Genomic DNA, 15,380 nt, shown 5'->3' with positions numbered 1-15,380 from the left:
GAGAACCACTGCTTTAGGGCATGGCTTTTGTTTTCCAATACTGAATTAACTTGTACGTAATATAATTTGTAAAGTTATTATAACAAGTTGTCATGATACACATACACTCACCTCACACACATTACACACACAGAGAAAGAAAAGACAAGCAGATTGAACTATATTTGGAAACTAAAATATCTTTATTTGACCCTAACTAAAATAAAAGATACCTCAAAAACATATAGGTTGAGTATTCATTCTCCTTCCTTTGACAATTGCAGGGAGGAATGTCTCAACATTATGTTTTTCTTCATATGGACCTCCGATATAATAATATTTCAAATGTCTTCGTCAATGTTTAATGTAATGATAGCTGTGCAAGTATCTTCCACAATAAAAACGCTTTCCACAACACTTTGGATTACAGTCTGAGAAACGACAATACATTGCCTTGTTTAAAAGAAATGCTAACATTTGCACATAGGCAATCTTTTATGAGGCGACTTTAAAAAAGAAATAACAGTACTTAGCAGAGTGGTTAGAAATGAATAAATTAAGCCTTTAGAAAATCATCTGATAGTTCCCCAATATTACCATTAGAAAATGCAGTTTACACCACACTGTTTGTTAAATGGGGTTGTTACAATAATAAGTAAACCTCTGGAGTATATTTCTTATTCAATCTGAGTTTGACTGTGCGGACTTGGAATCACAGGGACTAACAAAAGAACCTGATAAATTTTGCAAGTGGTCATAATCATCAAAATTCTGATATTATTTTTATTGAGCTATACATTTTTCCCACTCCCCTTTTTTATTCCACTCTCCCCTTCCACCCTTCCACACTGATCCCAGCACTTGGGCACTGAGTTCAAAGTCTACCTGGTTTAGATTAATAAATTCCAGGCAAGCTGGGGCTACACAATGTGACTGTATCTCGAAACAAACAAAACAAAACAAAATTCAAAATGTTGAAGTTGGTGTCAGACATTTGTCATTTTTACCACCAAACATACTTTGGGTAACAGCCGCCAAAGTTTGTGTCTGTCCACTTCTCCCCGTATCAGTCCTTGCCTCACAGCTGCAACAGATGACAGATGTCATGTCAATTATATAAAAAAAAAGATATAAAAAAATCTATTTGGGCATATGGCTCTTGCAGAGGATCCAGTTCAGGTTCTGGCACCCACATCACACAGCTCACAACTGCCTGTAATTCCAGCTCCTCGGGGATCCAAAATCTCTGCCATCCACAGGTAGCTGCACTCACCTGCATACCCACACACCTACCCCCAAACACACATACACATAGAAATAACTGAAAATAAATAAATACCTTTTTTCCTAAGGAAAAAAAAGGGAAAAAAACCTAGCCAGATGCTTCAGTTTTCAGTATACTTAGAATTCAGGTCATATCCTCCCTGAGTTCACTTTATCCAAGGTTTATAACAGAGTATGGTGGCAGTGCCACCACTTTGTCCTGTCTGGTTAGAGGTCAGCAGGTAAGAACAGTCATTTCCAAGAATCCTTGCACCTCACTTTTCCTGGCTGAGCAATGCTTGGTCACTGGGACCCATGGAACATTATGATATTCTTAACTGCAGAGGTGGACAAGGTATTCATTCTGGATGAAGGCTTCTTTTTCTTGACCTAGAATGGGGATAGGTCAAGAAAAGAAAGTTAAGAAGTATGGTATATTGTGTGTGTTTATATGTGTGTGTGTGTGTGTGTGTGTGTGTGTGTGTGTGTAAATCATTCCCATCCAAACTCAAAAATATAAGAGGTAAGAATTTTGAACCAAATACTGTCTTGAAAATATGAAGATGAATTGGGTCTGCTAGAGTATCACATTAATCAGGCAAAAGTTGTTTCTAATAATCAGCAGCAACAGGAATGTAGCAGTATCTTAACACAATAGCATTCACTCAGTTGTTTTACAAAACCAAGCAAAGCTATTTTCTCATACTGATTTCTGATATCTGAAAGCTCCTCTTAATTGAAGAAAATTGATGACATGTGTTTATGTCTGGTCACTGAGCTTGTGGTAAATTACCACTTTGAGCCATGTGCTAATTTTGACATTTTCTTGCATATTTAGCCTTAATTCCAAAAAGAAAATTGGTAAAGTCCTAAACATTTACTCCCAGGAAGCACAACTGTACTGTAGAAAAAGATTGTGATAAAGTCTAGTGGTTTATGGATTACAAATAAAAAAATTTCAATAGGATTTTTGTGAGTACTAGTTATCACGGATAATATGGCTTCTAAAACCTGTCCTTTACACTTGAAAGGAACTATTTCCAAAATTCTCATCATTAAAGTTGATATAATCATGACCCAAGATTCTTATTTTCTCCTTCCCACTCTATTAATGAAAAGTTTTTCTTATTGTGGCAGGAAGGTGATTCTCCAATGTGCAGATTATTCTGCTCAAAAATGTACCTTTCAACTAAAACATCATAAGCAATTGTGTGAAGGATCCACAAATCAAATACATAAAACATCAAGGAATAAGGATATTTTAACCATGTAAATAAAGTCAATGTATTATCTAGAATATAGTTCCTTTTGGAACATTAATACTAGGACACAAACATCTTTCTCCATTTCTCCCTTTACTCCAATCTTTTTAATAACACAATTGACATATAATAATAAGCTCACTCGATAAGTTATTGTCTCCACATAGCACTATTAAATAACAACAGCAAAAAATCTAACTCTTTTAATGTTACCGTGTATGAATAAAACCTTCTCTCTTTTGAAAGTAAAGAGCAGAGGTCAGGCAAATGTTTGAAGAATAATAGGAGAGATATTCTTCAGAAAGAAAACTCAACAAAGACTCGGGCCAAGTGGTAATGATGACTTCTGGAAGACCCGTGACCTAGAAAGCTAGGGTCATTTCTCTTCTCTTCTAGAGAAGTCTATCTTCTGTTGAGATACCCACAGTACCAGAATTGAATAGCGATGGAGACAAATACCATGAAGAGATTGGGAATAGTGTTAGAGTCTTTTAGGACAGTTCGCTCTTCCCGAAGCTATTAAACTATTTGAATTAGGATCTTTGCTACCATCTTTCTATTTCTGGACTCTCTTTCCCACAACAGTCTGGTCCCTCAGTGATCTCATCATTTATATATTTACTTTTATACTTTCAAACTATTATTTTCATCTCACAGCAAAGCAATAGACTGTAAAGTCGTTATGTTTTTACAGTTTATAGACTGGTAACAAAGACTAAGAGATTTATGTAACTCCCAACCCCCTCAGTTGAGTTTCAGTTGAAGAGTCCTGGCTTTAAGTCAGCCTGTGTTCTACCTTCTGTTTACAGTATTCAGCGCAGTATGGGAGAAACGTCAGACCAGCTTAGTGACCAGGGTAGGCTTCTGAGACATTTGCCTCACTGGTCACATTTACAGGACTTATAATGACATGACAGATCGGATTCTAAAATTCAAATTGTTACTCCTGGTTTGTTGTGTATAAGCCAACTTATATTTCCTTGGGAGTGTTTTGTCTTTTTTTCCCCTCAAATTTGTTAATGATGAATCTTTGATAGGAAATTATGAACCCAGACCAGTGACCTTTGTATATTATCTGAAGGGCTGTGGTCATGTAATGGCCTATGGTCTGGGTTTTTATCTGATAGCCTAAGAAGAAAAAAAGAAATTAACTATGCTCTCAAATGTCAGAGCGGAGTTTGTGAAAAAATGAGGTGGATTAAAATTTATCCAGAGGTTTATAAAAATGATGAAAGAATACTTTATTCCTGGTATTCAGAAGCCTAAATCCTAATTTTTTTATTTAGAGAATCATCTTTACTTAGCTCTCCCATTTTAATTCTTATGAATTACTAGCATATTCAAATAGGTGGATTCTAAATTGAGAAAAGATAATACCTCTTACATTGAGTCTTGTCTGTTCTAGAAACTCTTAACAAAGTACTATAGACTGGGCATCTTAAGTCAATAGTATTTTATTTTTCAAACTACCAGAGGTTGGGAAGTCTGGGACCAGGATCCCAGCAAAGCAGTTTCTGACGAGGTTCCTCATTGCTTGACTGTAGCTTGCTATCTCACTGTCTTGATATGTGGTTAGCAACGGCTTTCTGATTCCCTTAGATTTCCTTTGGAAAAGAAGAGCAGACAGGGCTCCTTTTAGTCATTCAGCCTGTAATTCTGGGGAGATTTGGATTCCTAGATATAATTTTAGGGGGTACAAAACATCCCAACCTAATACTCTGTATCCCTTTTGTATTTCTAGTATTATATATACACATGGCATCCAAGGGTGATATTGACCCATAAGTAAAATGAGAGCCCTTGTGGCTGTGCTGTGCTTATTTCATATTGGTCAATACAGTGTGTCTTATGTATTTAATTCTGACAGTAATATTAATAATTAGATAATATCTCTATCCAATGGTGAACATTTTTCCCTTGATCTATGAATGAGTTTCAGAAGGAATCACACATGTTCATTATAAATTTCTATTTACTATATAGGGTATATAAATACCCTAATATTTAAAAAATATTCTAGCCGGGCGGTGGTGGCGCACGCCTTTAATCCCAGCACTTGGGAGGCAGAGGCAGGCGGATCTCTGTGAGTTCGAGACCAGCCTGGTCTACAAGAGCTAGTTCCAGGACAGGCTCCAAAACCACAGAGAAACCCTGTCTCGAAAAACCAAAAAAAAAAAAAAATATATATATATATATTCTATTCATGGTGTAATGGTATTATTTTGTATCTAGGTGCCTTATATTTAAACCCCAAACAATTTAGATTCCATAAAATATGTAGAATATTTCATAAAATTATGGAAAGCAAAACTCATCCGCTGAAGGCTATTCTGAATTTATATGGATGAAATAATAGGCTGGACCAGCATAGAAGAGTTTTATAACATTCAAATATCCTCAGTCTCTCTTCAAACTTTCCACGTTTCCTCTATATATCATGATATAAAATCTAGGATGGTTGTCTCTGTACTACACATATGCAGTTCCTTTTTTTTATTTCAAAAACAATGTGAATTTTTATATAGAATTTATACCGCATTAGATATTTAGATAGTCTAAAAATTATTTATAGCAACTGGGCAGTTGTGACAAAAACTTCAAATTGTATGCACAAATGCTATACTAGTTTCTATAAAGGAGGACAAATGATTCAATTCTCACGCTTTTGAGTTCCTGGAGCCTATAAAGTACAGAAAGAACAGCTAGCTAGCACTGTCCTGGTAAATATCCAGTACTGGAATGTTCTTCCCGAGCATGTGTTTCCAAATTATCTCACAGGTTGCTCATTCTCGAGAAAATTTATCACTACTTGAAACTGGCAATGAAATATATAAAATAAACTTCTTTACAAGCACCGGAGCCTTCCCTGACACAGCTCAGCTTGAAAAGAAAAGAATCTTCAACTGAGTCACTTTTTCTATTCAGTTCTCACCATTGTGAAATCATGTAATGTTACTATGGTTTTATTTATATAAACAAATGACTGCAATTATTAATGATTTAATAAATTCCTATGAATAACGACATAAAGTCTATAATAAGCCGGAACTCTAAAAACTGAAGTCTATATTTAGGCCTTTGTTAGAGCTAGGGAAGTTAAATAACACAAACAGAATTTATAGTTTGTGCCTTTTACATATAGGTAGAGATGTATCATTATCCAATACTCTTCAATAAATTAGGATTTCATTTTGAAAAATTTTGACAATTATCAATAAACAGTGCTATTGATAGTATCTACAAAGGACTAAAGGCTTATGGGTAATTTACTTTTTCTTTTGACATTAATTTCTTATATACAGGTACTTCATTATTTTTCTTATTTATTTATTTATTTATTTTTGGTTTTTCGAGACAGGGTTTCTCTGTGGTTTTGGAGCCTGTCCTGGAACTAGCTCTTGTAGTCCAGGCTGGTCTCGAACTCACAGAGATCCACCTGCCTCTGCCTCCCAAGTGCTGGGATTAAAGGCATGTGCCACCACCGCCCGGCTTCTTTTTTATTTATTTATTTTTATTATTTTATTAAAATTTTCCACCTCCTCCCCTCCTCCCATTTCCTTCCTGCTCCCCCATCCCCCTTCCCTTCCCTCTCCAGTCCAAAGAGCATTCGGGGTTCCCAAAGAGATAAAGGTTAGGTGTTTATGAATTAACCAAGTAATAATAATGTACACTAAACCACAGATATAACAGTCTGTAGAGATGGTTCAGTGGTTAAAGAGCTTGCTGTGCCACCAAGAAGATCAGAGTTTTAAACTCCACCAGTCTCTAAAGAAGAAAACAGGGGTTCCCCAGGGCAAGTTAGCTAGAGAGACTACCTGAACTAGCAAACTGTGGGTGTGATTGAAAGAACCTGCTATAAAGACTAAAGTGGAAGAAGTTCTGAGGAAGACCACCAAACCAGCCTTGAACCTCCAGGTCTGTGTGTACATACATGCAAATGCATCCATACATGCATACATCCGCATACACACACACACACACATACAGAGCAAAAATCAATGCAAGAAAATTCTGAACAAGTTACTTGTCTTCGTTATTTAAGTTTAAAAATGGGATAATCAAGGAGTTTTGTTGGAAATATATTACACTGTGCCAACTAGTTTAGTTTAGAGGTTCCAGTCCCTCACAGTATAACAACCTAATGGGCAAGGAACATGCATTGGAAAAGGGGCTCATTAGACAACAGTGATTTGCCTAATTCTCGTTTACTGTGACCTCCGAGAAACTTGTTCCATCAATGTTTGTAATAACAGTAGCACAAAAAAAAATATTAGAATTACTAGAACCCAGGGATGCCTGGAAATTGTTTTTAAGAAATTTGGGTATGGAAAGTGATAATTAATCCAGCAGGCATTTTTAGCTCTTTTTAAGAGTCAGAGTATATACAGTACTTGGGACAAACAAATGTCTGTCCAGATGTTTTACAGATAACTTTGGAACTTCAGTAGTTCACTCAGCCATTATTTTGCAGTAGAAGGGCCATGGGTCTCATCTTTAGGTACTGTAGATTCCAAGGTTTTATCATAAATACCTCCTTACCATCAACATTTTGTTGAGACTATTAATTCCTATGTTGTGACATTCTTGAATCTTTTGTGAATTTTTCGATTACCCTATAGAGTTGAGATGGACTTTTCCCTATATAACTAGTAGTCACTGTCTGAGTTTTATTTGTACCTGAGCCATTACTAAACCAAAATGTTATAGCTTTAATTGTTTGATTTGATTAAGGATTTTCTCAATAAATAAACGTCAATAACATTAAGTAGCTTTTAGTACCATCCCAAACTCTTTAGTGGTGATTGTTAATTGGTAGAGGATTTAATAATGTTATCCAGCATTTTGCTGGTCTTTGAATCTAGTCTAAAACCTTAATATGCAATTTTTAATGAATAAAAAGCTAAAAAGATGGAAGAGTCACAATTTACCTAAAGACAGTTATCTAACTACCTATTTAAGTCATTATATAGTTAGTGCATATGGCGAGAAGATAATGCTGGCCACTCCACTTAACTAAAAATTCAATGACACACAATTTTATCAAAAACCAGTATTTCCTTAAGCAGTAATGAATAACAGCCTGCCAGCACACCTTACAATGGCCCGAGTTTGTTGTTTTATATTGTATCACGTGGCAATGGCTAATTATCATAAGTTGTCTAATAAATGTGATGGATTGTCCAATTAACTCTTCATCAGCATCAGTTTTTGAGGATGCTACCTATCGAAACGGATGGTGGTTTATGACCTCCATGTTGCATATGTATCTAATTGCTCCTAAGACAATAATTATTAAGTTTCCTGGGCCTCATTCAGTCATTTTGTTTTACAAATTACGATACCTCAGAGCTTCCCAGTTCATTTGGCTTCACAGCTATGAGTCTCCAAGGATTACGAAAGGTCTGTTGTAGAAAATAAGCATCAAGGAAATCTACAAGGAGATCATAATCTCTCTGTTCTGTAGGTTTTCCATCGACCGCCACACTGACTTGGAGAGACAATTCAACGTCAATGCAGATGATGGGAAGATAACACTGGCAACCCCACTGGACAGAGAACTAAGCGTCTGGCACAACATCACCATTATTGCTACTGAAATCAGTAAGTGTCTGGGTTTGTCTCCTCTTTTTGGGGAATATATTCATTTGGTACTGATTGATTACACTATAACAGCTCGGTCCTGTTTAGATATGTTGTTATTGGGATTTATTTCATTGTATCATTCCAACACCAAGCAATTTACACTCTACTAAACTAACAAATGTTAATAGTATATATTATAAGGAAGCGTTTTCATATCTGCATATTTTTGTATTTTTTCTTATTATAGACCATTAAAATATTTAATAAAAATTCAATATGACATTTTTTTTAAAGCTATGTGTAAAATCTGCTGTTTTATGGGGAATCAGTTTGTAGTGTTAATAAAATAACACTTCTGCCTGCCTTTGATAATGAGGATTTTTATACTTAATGAAGCTAATACAATAGGTTCCTAGTAAAAACTCATATGACACAGTCTTTGTAATCATGCATGTTACTTCACTAATTTTTTTCCCTAAAAAATAATGTGAGTGGGAGGATTCAATTCCATATCAACCACACAGGAAGTCAGGTATGGTAGTGTTTGTTCGCAACTTCAGAGTTGTGAGGAAAGACAGACAGATCCTGAGAGTTTTTTAATTAGTCAGTCTATCTGAAACAGCTAGTTCAAGGCTCAGAGAGAGATCTCACCTCCAAACATAAGATAGGGAGATGACGGAGGAAGACATCCCACAGCCAATCTATGCCCTTCACAGGTGTCTGGATTGGAAAGTGGGCATATGTGTTCGTGAGCACGTGCGCACACGCACACACACTCCAACACACAAAATATAAAAAGAACACTCTTTTTTACTTTATTTCCAGTCAAAATACACATGGCCTAGAATTAAAATACATTTCTGTGAAAGACATGATAAAACCTACAAAGCTGCCGAAATTCAAATGAGATGATACTGAATTCAAGCAGCACTGTGATAAAGAAAATGTGAAAATGGAGGTAATATTAATACCCTTGTTTTTAATCCATAGCAACAGAAACACATTTAAAGAGGAACATTAATAAAGCATAATGGGCACTTATGTATACCACAGAGAGAGTGCAGAGTAAAATTAGAGCTATATACTCTAAAAGCCACTTTTTGTTCTTGACTAGCAACTGTGAAAACAAAGGAAGCATCTCTGAGACATGGGGATGGACAGATAAATACCCAGGTGTACAGAAGGATGCATCTGTGAGGTATGAGGAGTTTCCTGAGTGGAGACTTGTAGAAAGGATTGTCGCTGGATGTGGCGGGGCAAACCTGGTATCCTAGCACTGAAGACTTGGAGAGAAGGAGACCTGGATTCTTTTTTTTTTTTTTTTTTTTTTTTTTTTGACAAGGGCTACATGACGAAACCCTGTCCGAAAAGGAAACACACACAAGAGAATCTAAATACAGAAGACCAGCATCTGTGTGGGTTGATAGCATATTTAAATGGAGAGAATGCCTGGATCTGGGCAGACACGGGCCTTGGAAACTGACTTGCCTGGTTGCAGATACTATTTTCCCCCCTCAGGCCTTAATGTGTCTGCAGTTTCTTCCCTGTAACATTAAGGGAACAGTAAAACAAAGCACATCTTTTGCTTGTCTGGGATTATTAGAAGTGTTAAGTCCATTCAGAAGTGTACAGACATGAAATGCTTATAATTTAGAGTGCTCAAGTGCCATTATCACTTTCATCTTTTAAGAGAGAAGAAAACGTGAATTCCATTGCATTAGCTTAAGACCATTTAAAGCCTGAACGGGGAAAAATGTTCTTTATAAGGCATATAAGCAGTAGTTACTTTTAAAATATTTTTTTCATGAATAGAATACAATCTACTCAAGTTAACCTTAACCTCTGCTCCAATTTTAATGAGAACGATGCTTCTGTTTTAATATTCATCAAGGTTGTCCCAATTATAAGCAATCATGTACTCTGTTCTAAGGAACAAAAGTAAATGAATTCACCAAACAGGTGTTTAAGAAACATTTCAGGGCAATCTAGAAACAAAAGATTCATTTGCAAGGAATCTCAAAATGAGAAAGACAAAAGAAAGCAGATGTTCTGGGGCAAGGAGCTATTAACTCTAGGAAGACAAGAGTACCAAAGCCCTGTCAGAGATATGCACATCTTTCATTCCTCACAGTGTGGATACTACAGAGAGTAAAATAGCCCCAAACCCAGTTTTCTTAGAGTTTCCCCTCCTTTGGCCCTAGAAAGAGTCCATTGTGGTGGTCTCAGATATCCATAAAGAAAGGTACAGAGGTGAGAGAAACCATGAATGACTGAAACTCAATCTGGTCCATGTTAGTGGAGAGAAAAAAAATGCCAACAGGGACTTCCCTGGATGAATTTAAGATAATAGTAAAAAATATTTTGGAATAAAAATGAAAAATGGCCCTTGCTATAATAGTGAAACAGCTAGTTAGTATTAACATGATTAGTGCTGCAAATATAGGAAAATCAAACTAAAAGACAATTAACAAAATAAGACTTTTTGGAAGCATATTATCATAGTAAGCACTCTGATTTGTCACTGACAAAAGTGGAAATAAGTCTCTCTCTCTTGCTCTCTCTCTTTCTGTGTGTGTGTGTGTGTGTGCGTGTGTGTGTGTGTGTGTGTGTGTGTACATATCCATTTTAGCTTGATTGGTTGGCAAATGCCAGTGAACTTCCTGGACCCTTCTGCTCTGTCTCCTGGTACTGAATTCAGTTGGGCTCAGGGATTTTGAGTTGAGGTCTCCTCAGTTATATAACAGTTTACTCATAGACTCATATTCTCAGTCCATTTATTTAATTTCATTGAACTTGATGAGTAAAGCCTCAATGACCTTAATTGGTTTATTTCAGCCAAGAAAATTAATTTAGATAAAATTGTTAAATGGTAACCTATTGCCAGTCTGATTTTTTGCAGTCATGTTCTTAATGCTAACAAGAATGAGAATATAAAAAATATATATTTAATTTTTGCATTTAAAATAAATTCTTGGTTAGGCATAAATCTCAAAACTTTAAATGTATAATTAATTGTAGCATGCTTTCTAATTGGTCCTAATAAATAAAATTTGTAATCAGATATTAGGGGGTGAAAGGTGAGAGGTCAGAGAAGTAGTGCAGCCAGCCACTAGAGAGACCTTTTTACCTCTACCCAAATTCTCAGACCAAAGGGGCACTCCTGCCTTCAGACAGCCTTGTTATCCAGACTGCTTATCCAAACTACATCTGAGCTCCTATCTTCTCCCTCCTTTTATTCCTCTCTTTGCCATGTCATATCCCTTACTGTCTCCACCTCTATATAGCTGGGATTAAAGGCATGTGTTTCCCAAGAATTGGGATTAAAGGTGTGAGCCACCAGCTCCTAGCGATTAGTGGCTTAGCTCTGCACGGTGATCTTCAGGCAATCTCAGTATCACTGGAATTAAGCTATCCATTTTCAAAATCATGATGTAAAGTAGAGGAAATAAGATCGTGAGAACTTAGAAAAAGTGGAATAACTGTGAAAATGTTTTAGAGAGTTGTGACTCGGTTTGATTATGGAGTGTCTAACGCAATATTTATCTTGACAGCCATAGACTCTCACTTGGGAAATATATTTCAAAGGGTGTTTGTTGTATTTAGCAGGAATATGAAAGCCATCCAGGACAACAGAACCCCACAGGAGAAGGTTCTAATAATGATAGAAAAATATTCATTTCCAGGAGAACCATTTAAAATTCCTGTCGGGATGCAATCTCATCAGAGACAAAGATTTAAACAAATGAAATTAATTTAAGAAGTGGATTTTAGGCAAGTCCATCTACTACCTATTTTGTGAATGGAGATGTCATCCTTTATTCTCTTGTGCCAGATTAACTTAAATGAGACCGGGATAGCACTCGGTGTGTATTACCAAAGTATATCAGTGATTACAGATCGAGCCTGCCATCCTGATCAATTGGAAGGTCTCATGAGATCCATGCGCCTGGAGTTAGATGCCCATGTGTTAGCAAGAGATTAGATAGGAGTACTAGATCTCTGCTTGCAACATACCCATCTCCAGAAACTATACTATGTGGCTGTTGTTTATTAGAACAGTTAGGACCCATTTGAGTTCAAATATGCTGAACAACTTAATAGTGGGATAGAATTATATAAGCTATATAATGCATTTAATCCTTAAATAACCCCTTGAAAGCAGGTAGTGCTATATAGATATCCAAGACAGTAACACTTGAACATGTTGTATGTGACTTGTTCAGGATATTGTGCGTAACAAAGGTTGGGGTATAAAAAAAAGGACAAAATCTTCAGTTGAATATTCTTTCTTTTTCATATGCTGCTTAATCTGAATTCTCGTCATTCATTTCTATTTCCTAATCTGAGTTAAGGAGTAAAGAAAGAATGGAAATATTAGGTCAGACACACAATAAATAAATAAATAAATTATATATATGAATATATAATGCATATTCAAACAATATTAAGCACAAGCACATCCTTGAGCACACTCGGTAAAATCAGTTCAGGATTGAGAAGACAGTAACATGTTTAGGTCCTGCTGGAGTCAGGATCATATGACACATATTCAAATGTTTAAATTGGCTGGCTAGCAGAATTACTTCTCGGGTTCTCTAGCTTGGCACCATAAAGACAGCATGCTCAACTTTCTTCAAAATGTTTTCTCAGAAAGAAAAGGAAGGAAAGAACATTTGAAGGCATTTACTATGCAATTAAACCCGCATTTCAAATAATAATACATTTCATCAACAGTCAGCCCTTCTTTGAGAAGTGCAAGCGTTTTCACATAGAGGGGCCTGACATGCCAAGCAGCACTTATTGTCAAAGCAGGCTGTCTTTTACTAAAACTTATTTTTTTTAAAAAAGGCAGGGGTTGGAGACTTTCCCAACTAGAATTTTAACTCCAGATTAGATTTAGAGAGTAGAGAAGAGATTGGAGGGCTCAATGCAGGTAGCTCACAGTTAAGAACATTTGCTGCTCTTGTGGAGTACCAGGGATTGATCCATCAGCCACGTAGCAATTCACAGCCATCTAGAATTCTCATTCTAGGAAATCCAATGTCATCTCCTGATCTCCCCCAGCACCAGGAACCCACACAGTCCACACGACAAGAGAAGAAGTTATTTTCAAATGTAAAAACATCGTTCAATAAAATAAAATAGCCAGGTGGTGGTGGTACACTGCCTTCCCGACTCTGGAGAGAGAGTCAGAGGCAAGCATATCTTTGTAAGTTTGAGGCCAGGCTGGTTGACAGAGTGAGTTCTGATTAGCGAAGGGCACACAGTGAAACCATGTTTTAAAAACAAAGTAATATTAAATAATAAATAAATATTAATGATAAAAGTAGGAGTGCCTTAAAACAAAAATATATATCCTGTATCTTAATTAACATAGAAACATTTCAATAAAGTTTCCAAGCTAATAAAAAATTCATATGCATAAAATAGAGACAAGTAATTGTTTAAAAATCATAAACAAAAGATAATTCTTCATCTGTCCCAAGATCTAGCTTTATTAAATCAGTTCTACAAAAGATAGATTCCAGAACCTACTATTCACAATGTTGGATTCATCACCTAACCTCCAAAGTCAGATTGTCATTTGAACTTATAAGCAATGAAGACTGGGAGGAGAAAGGCAGGTGTTTTATTTCATTCATCTTATGATTTGTCTCTGCTCATTGTGTGTGGTTTTGCTATATACTTACTGAACTGAGTTGGACCAGGACTGGGAGTTGAAGAATGTGAGTTGTTTTTCATGCAGCTATAAGAGAGATACAGAGCATTTGAGGACTGTGAAGAAACCTAACTATTTAGAATATCCTTTCCAGGGAGTTTCCAGAGACACTGAACTCCGATTTTAAAGACTGGCCTCTGCACAGAACTCAATGGTGTGGGATCTACAGTAACAGAACTCTAGAACTGTGTACACGGGAACTCGCAATTGTCATTTACAGAAAGAGTGCACACGACTGCTGGTTACCTGAAAGTATCCCAAGCAAGAAGCATATAATTGACCATTAAATTAATATCTTTGAGTTAGTGATAATGCATCGTTCAGGCTCACTACAGTGAAGCGCACACAGCGTTGCAAATGAAGCTTTCACTAATGATGGCTGAATCTCCCAGGAAAAACACTAGCTTGATAGCATTTAAGAAATGTTTTTTTTTTCTTGGCATAAAGCCAAGTTGCTAGAATAATTGTTTTGTTCAACCTAAGTTGCTAAATAGTATGTATTGTATTTTTGCCCTCTCTTGGAGAAGAGTCTGGGGTTCTAGAATTAAGTGGACTTCTTGACCATGACTTGGCTTTCTATCTCTAGGCACAATATTCTTTCGTTTCTACTTTCAGTTTTCTCATCTGAGAAATAAAAATATTAATTACTTTTGGGTATAATCAGAATTAAATTTTAAGTGATAGTATTATGCCTTTTAGTGCAGAATAGATTTATCTATACTCTTTTAAAGGGATAAATTCTTCATATTTTCTATAGTTAATCCTGTTCCTAGGGTTTTATTATTTTCTGAATTTAAGATTATTTATTTAATCTTTTCTATCTATTCTCCATTTCTTTCTCTTCCATACAACAATAGAAAAAGAAAACAACAGCAAAAACTTGGTAATTGATCAAAGCCTGCTTGTTACTAATAGGTGCAGATCTTTCTGTGGGTACTTTTTTTTTACCCACCTCTCTCACATCCTTGATCCAAGCAAGGTAGACTAAGCACTTAGTAAGGCATGGCTCCTAAAGTGAAACAGGCATGTGTTTATACAGTTACATGCTATGCTAGTACAGGCTGATTAAACTGAAGACTTTGGATTTAACATCAAGAAAGGATTCACTATGCTTCAGTGTGCATATTAGGTATCAGAGTCAGGACTAGCACTTCACTAGGATCAGTGTCGTTTTTGTGTTTAGTGTAGAACAAGAGAGTCCACATCCATCTGTACCACTTTCACAGAAAGGTAGAGGAAATAAGCGCTAAAGTGGACATCGATCGTTCAAATGCTGGTAGGGTAAAAGAGCTCTAAGTGCCTAAGAGGCTCACTGGAATTATATGCCTGTGCCAAATACAATGATTTGGCAAATAGTTGCACACCAAATGCCTTTAAACACCTAGAAACTCAGATAAGCATACAGGCATTATTAGGAGGAGATCAGGGTTCTCATCCAAGCAGGACAGAATGAAATGAATGTTGCAGTTTGAATAAAAGTGGCCCCAAAAGGTTCATGTACTTTAAGGCTTGTTTATCAGTTGGTATTCTTTAGGGAAGGGTTAGGAGGTGTGCCCTTGTGGAGGAGGAGTATC

The 15,380-nt window shown here is 36.2% G+C and overlaps 1 protein-coding gene across 7 annotated transcripts in view; it reads left to right on the top strand.

The window, feature by feature from the left end:
• Nucleotides 1-15,380, top strand: part of Cdh8 (cadherin 8) — a 349,279-nt gene that overhangs the window by 236,090 nt on the left and 97,809 nt on the right. For all 7 annotated transcript variants that reach the window (XM_075977043.1, XM_075977045.1, XM_075977042.1 and 4 more), the window contains exon 8: nucleotides 7,969-8,105. In XM_075977043.1, the coding sequence (XP_075833158.1) occupies nucleotides 7,969-8,105 (137 nt within the window). The remainder of the gene's footprint in view (nucleotides 1-7,968; nucleotides 8,106-15,380) is intronic.

The sequence above is a fragment of the Microtus pennsylvanicus genome, chromosome 6, assembly GCF_037038515.1.
Source record: "Microtus pennsylvanicus isolate mMicPen1 chromosome 6, mMicPen1.hap1, whole genome shotgun sequence".
Classification (NCBI taxonomy): Eukaryota; Metazoa; Chordata; class Mammalia; order Rodentia; family Cricetidae; genus Microtus; species Microtus pennsylvanicus.
Note: the sequence above shows the minus strand (reverse complement) of the source record. Positions and strands in the feature narration are given on the sequence as shown.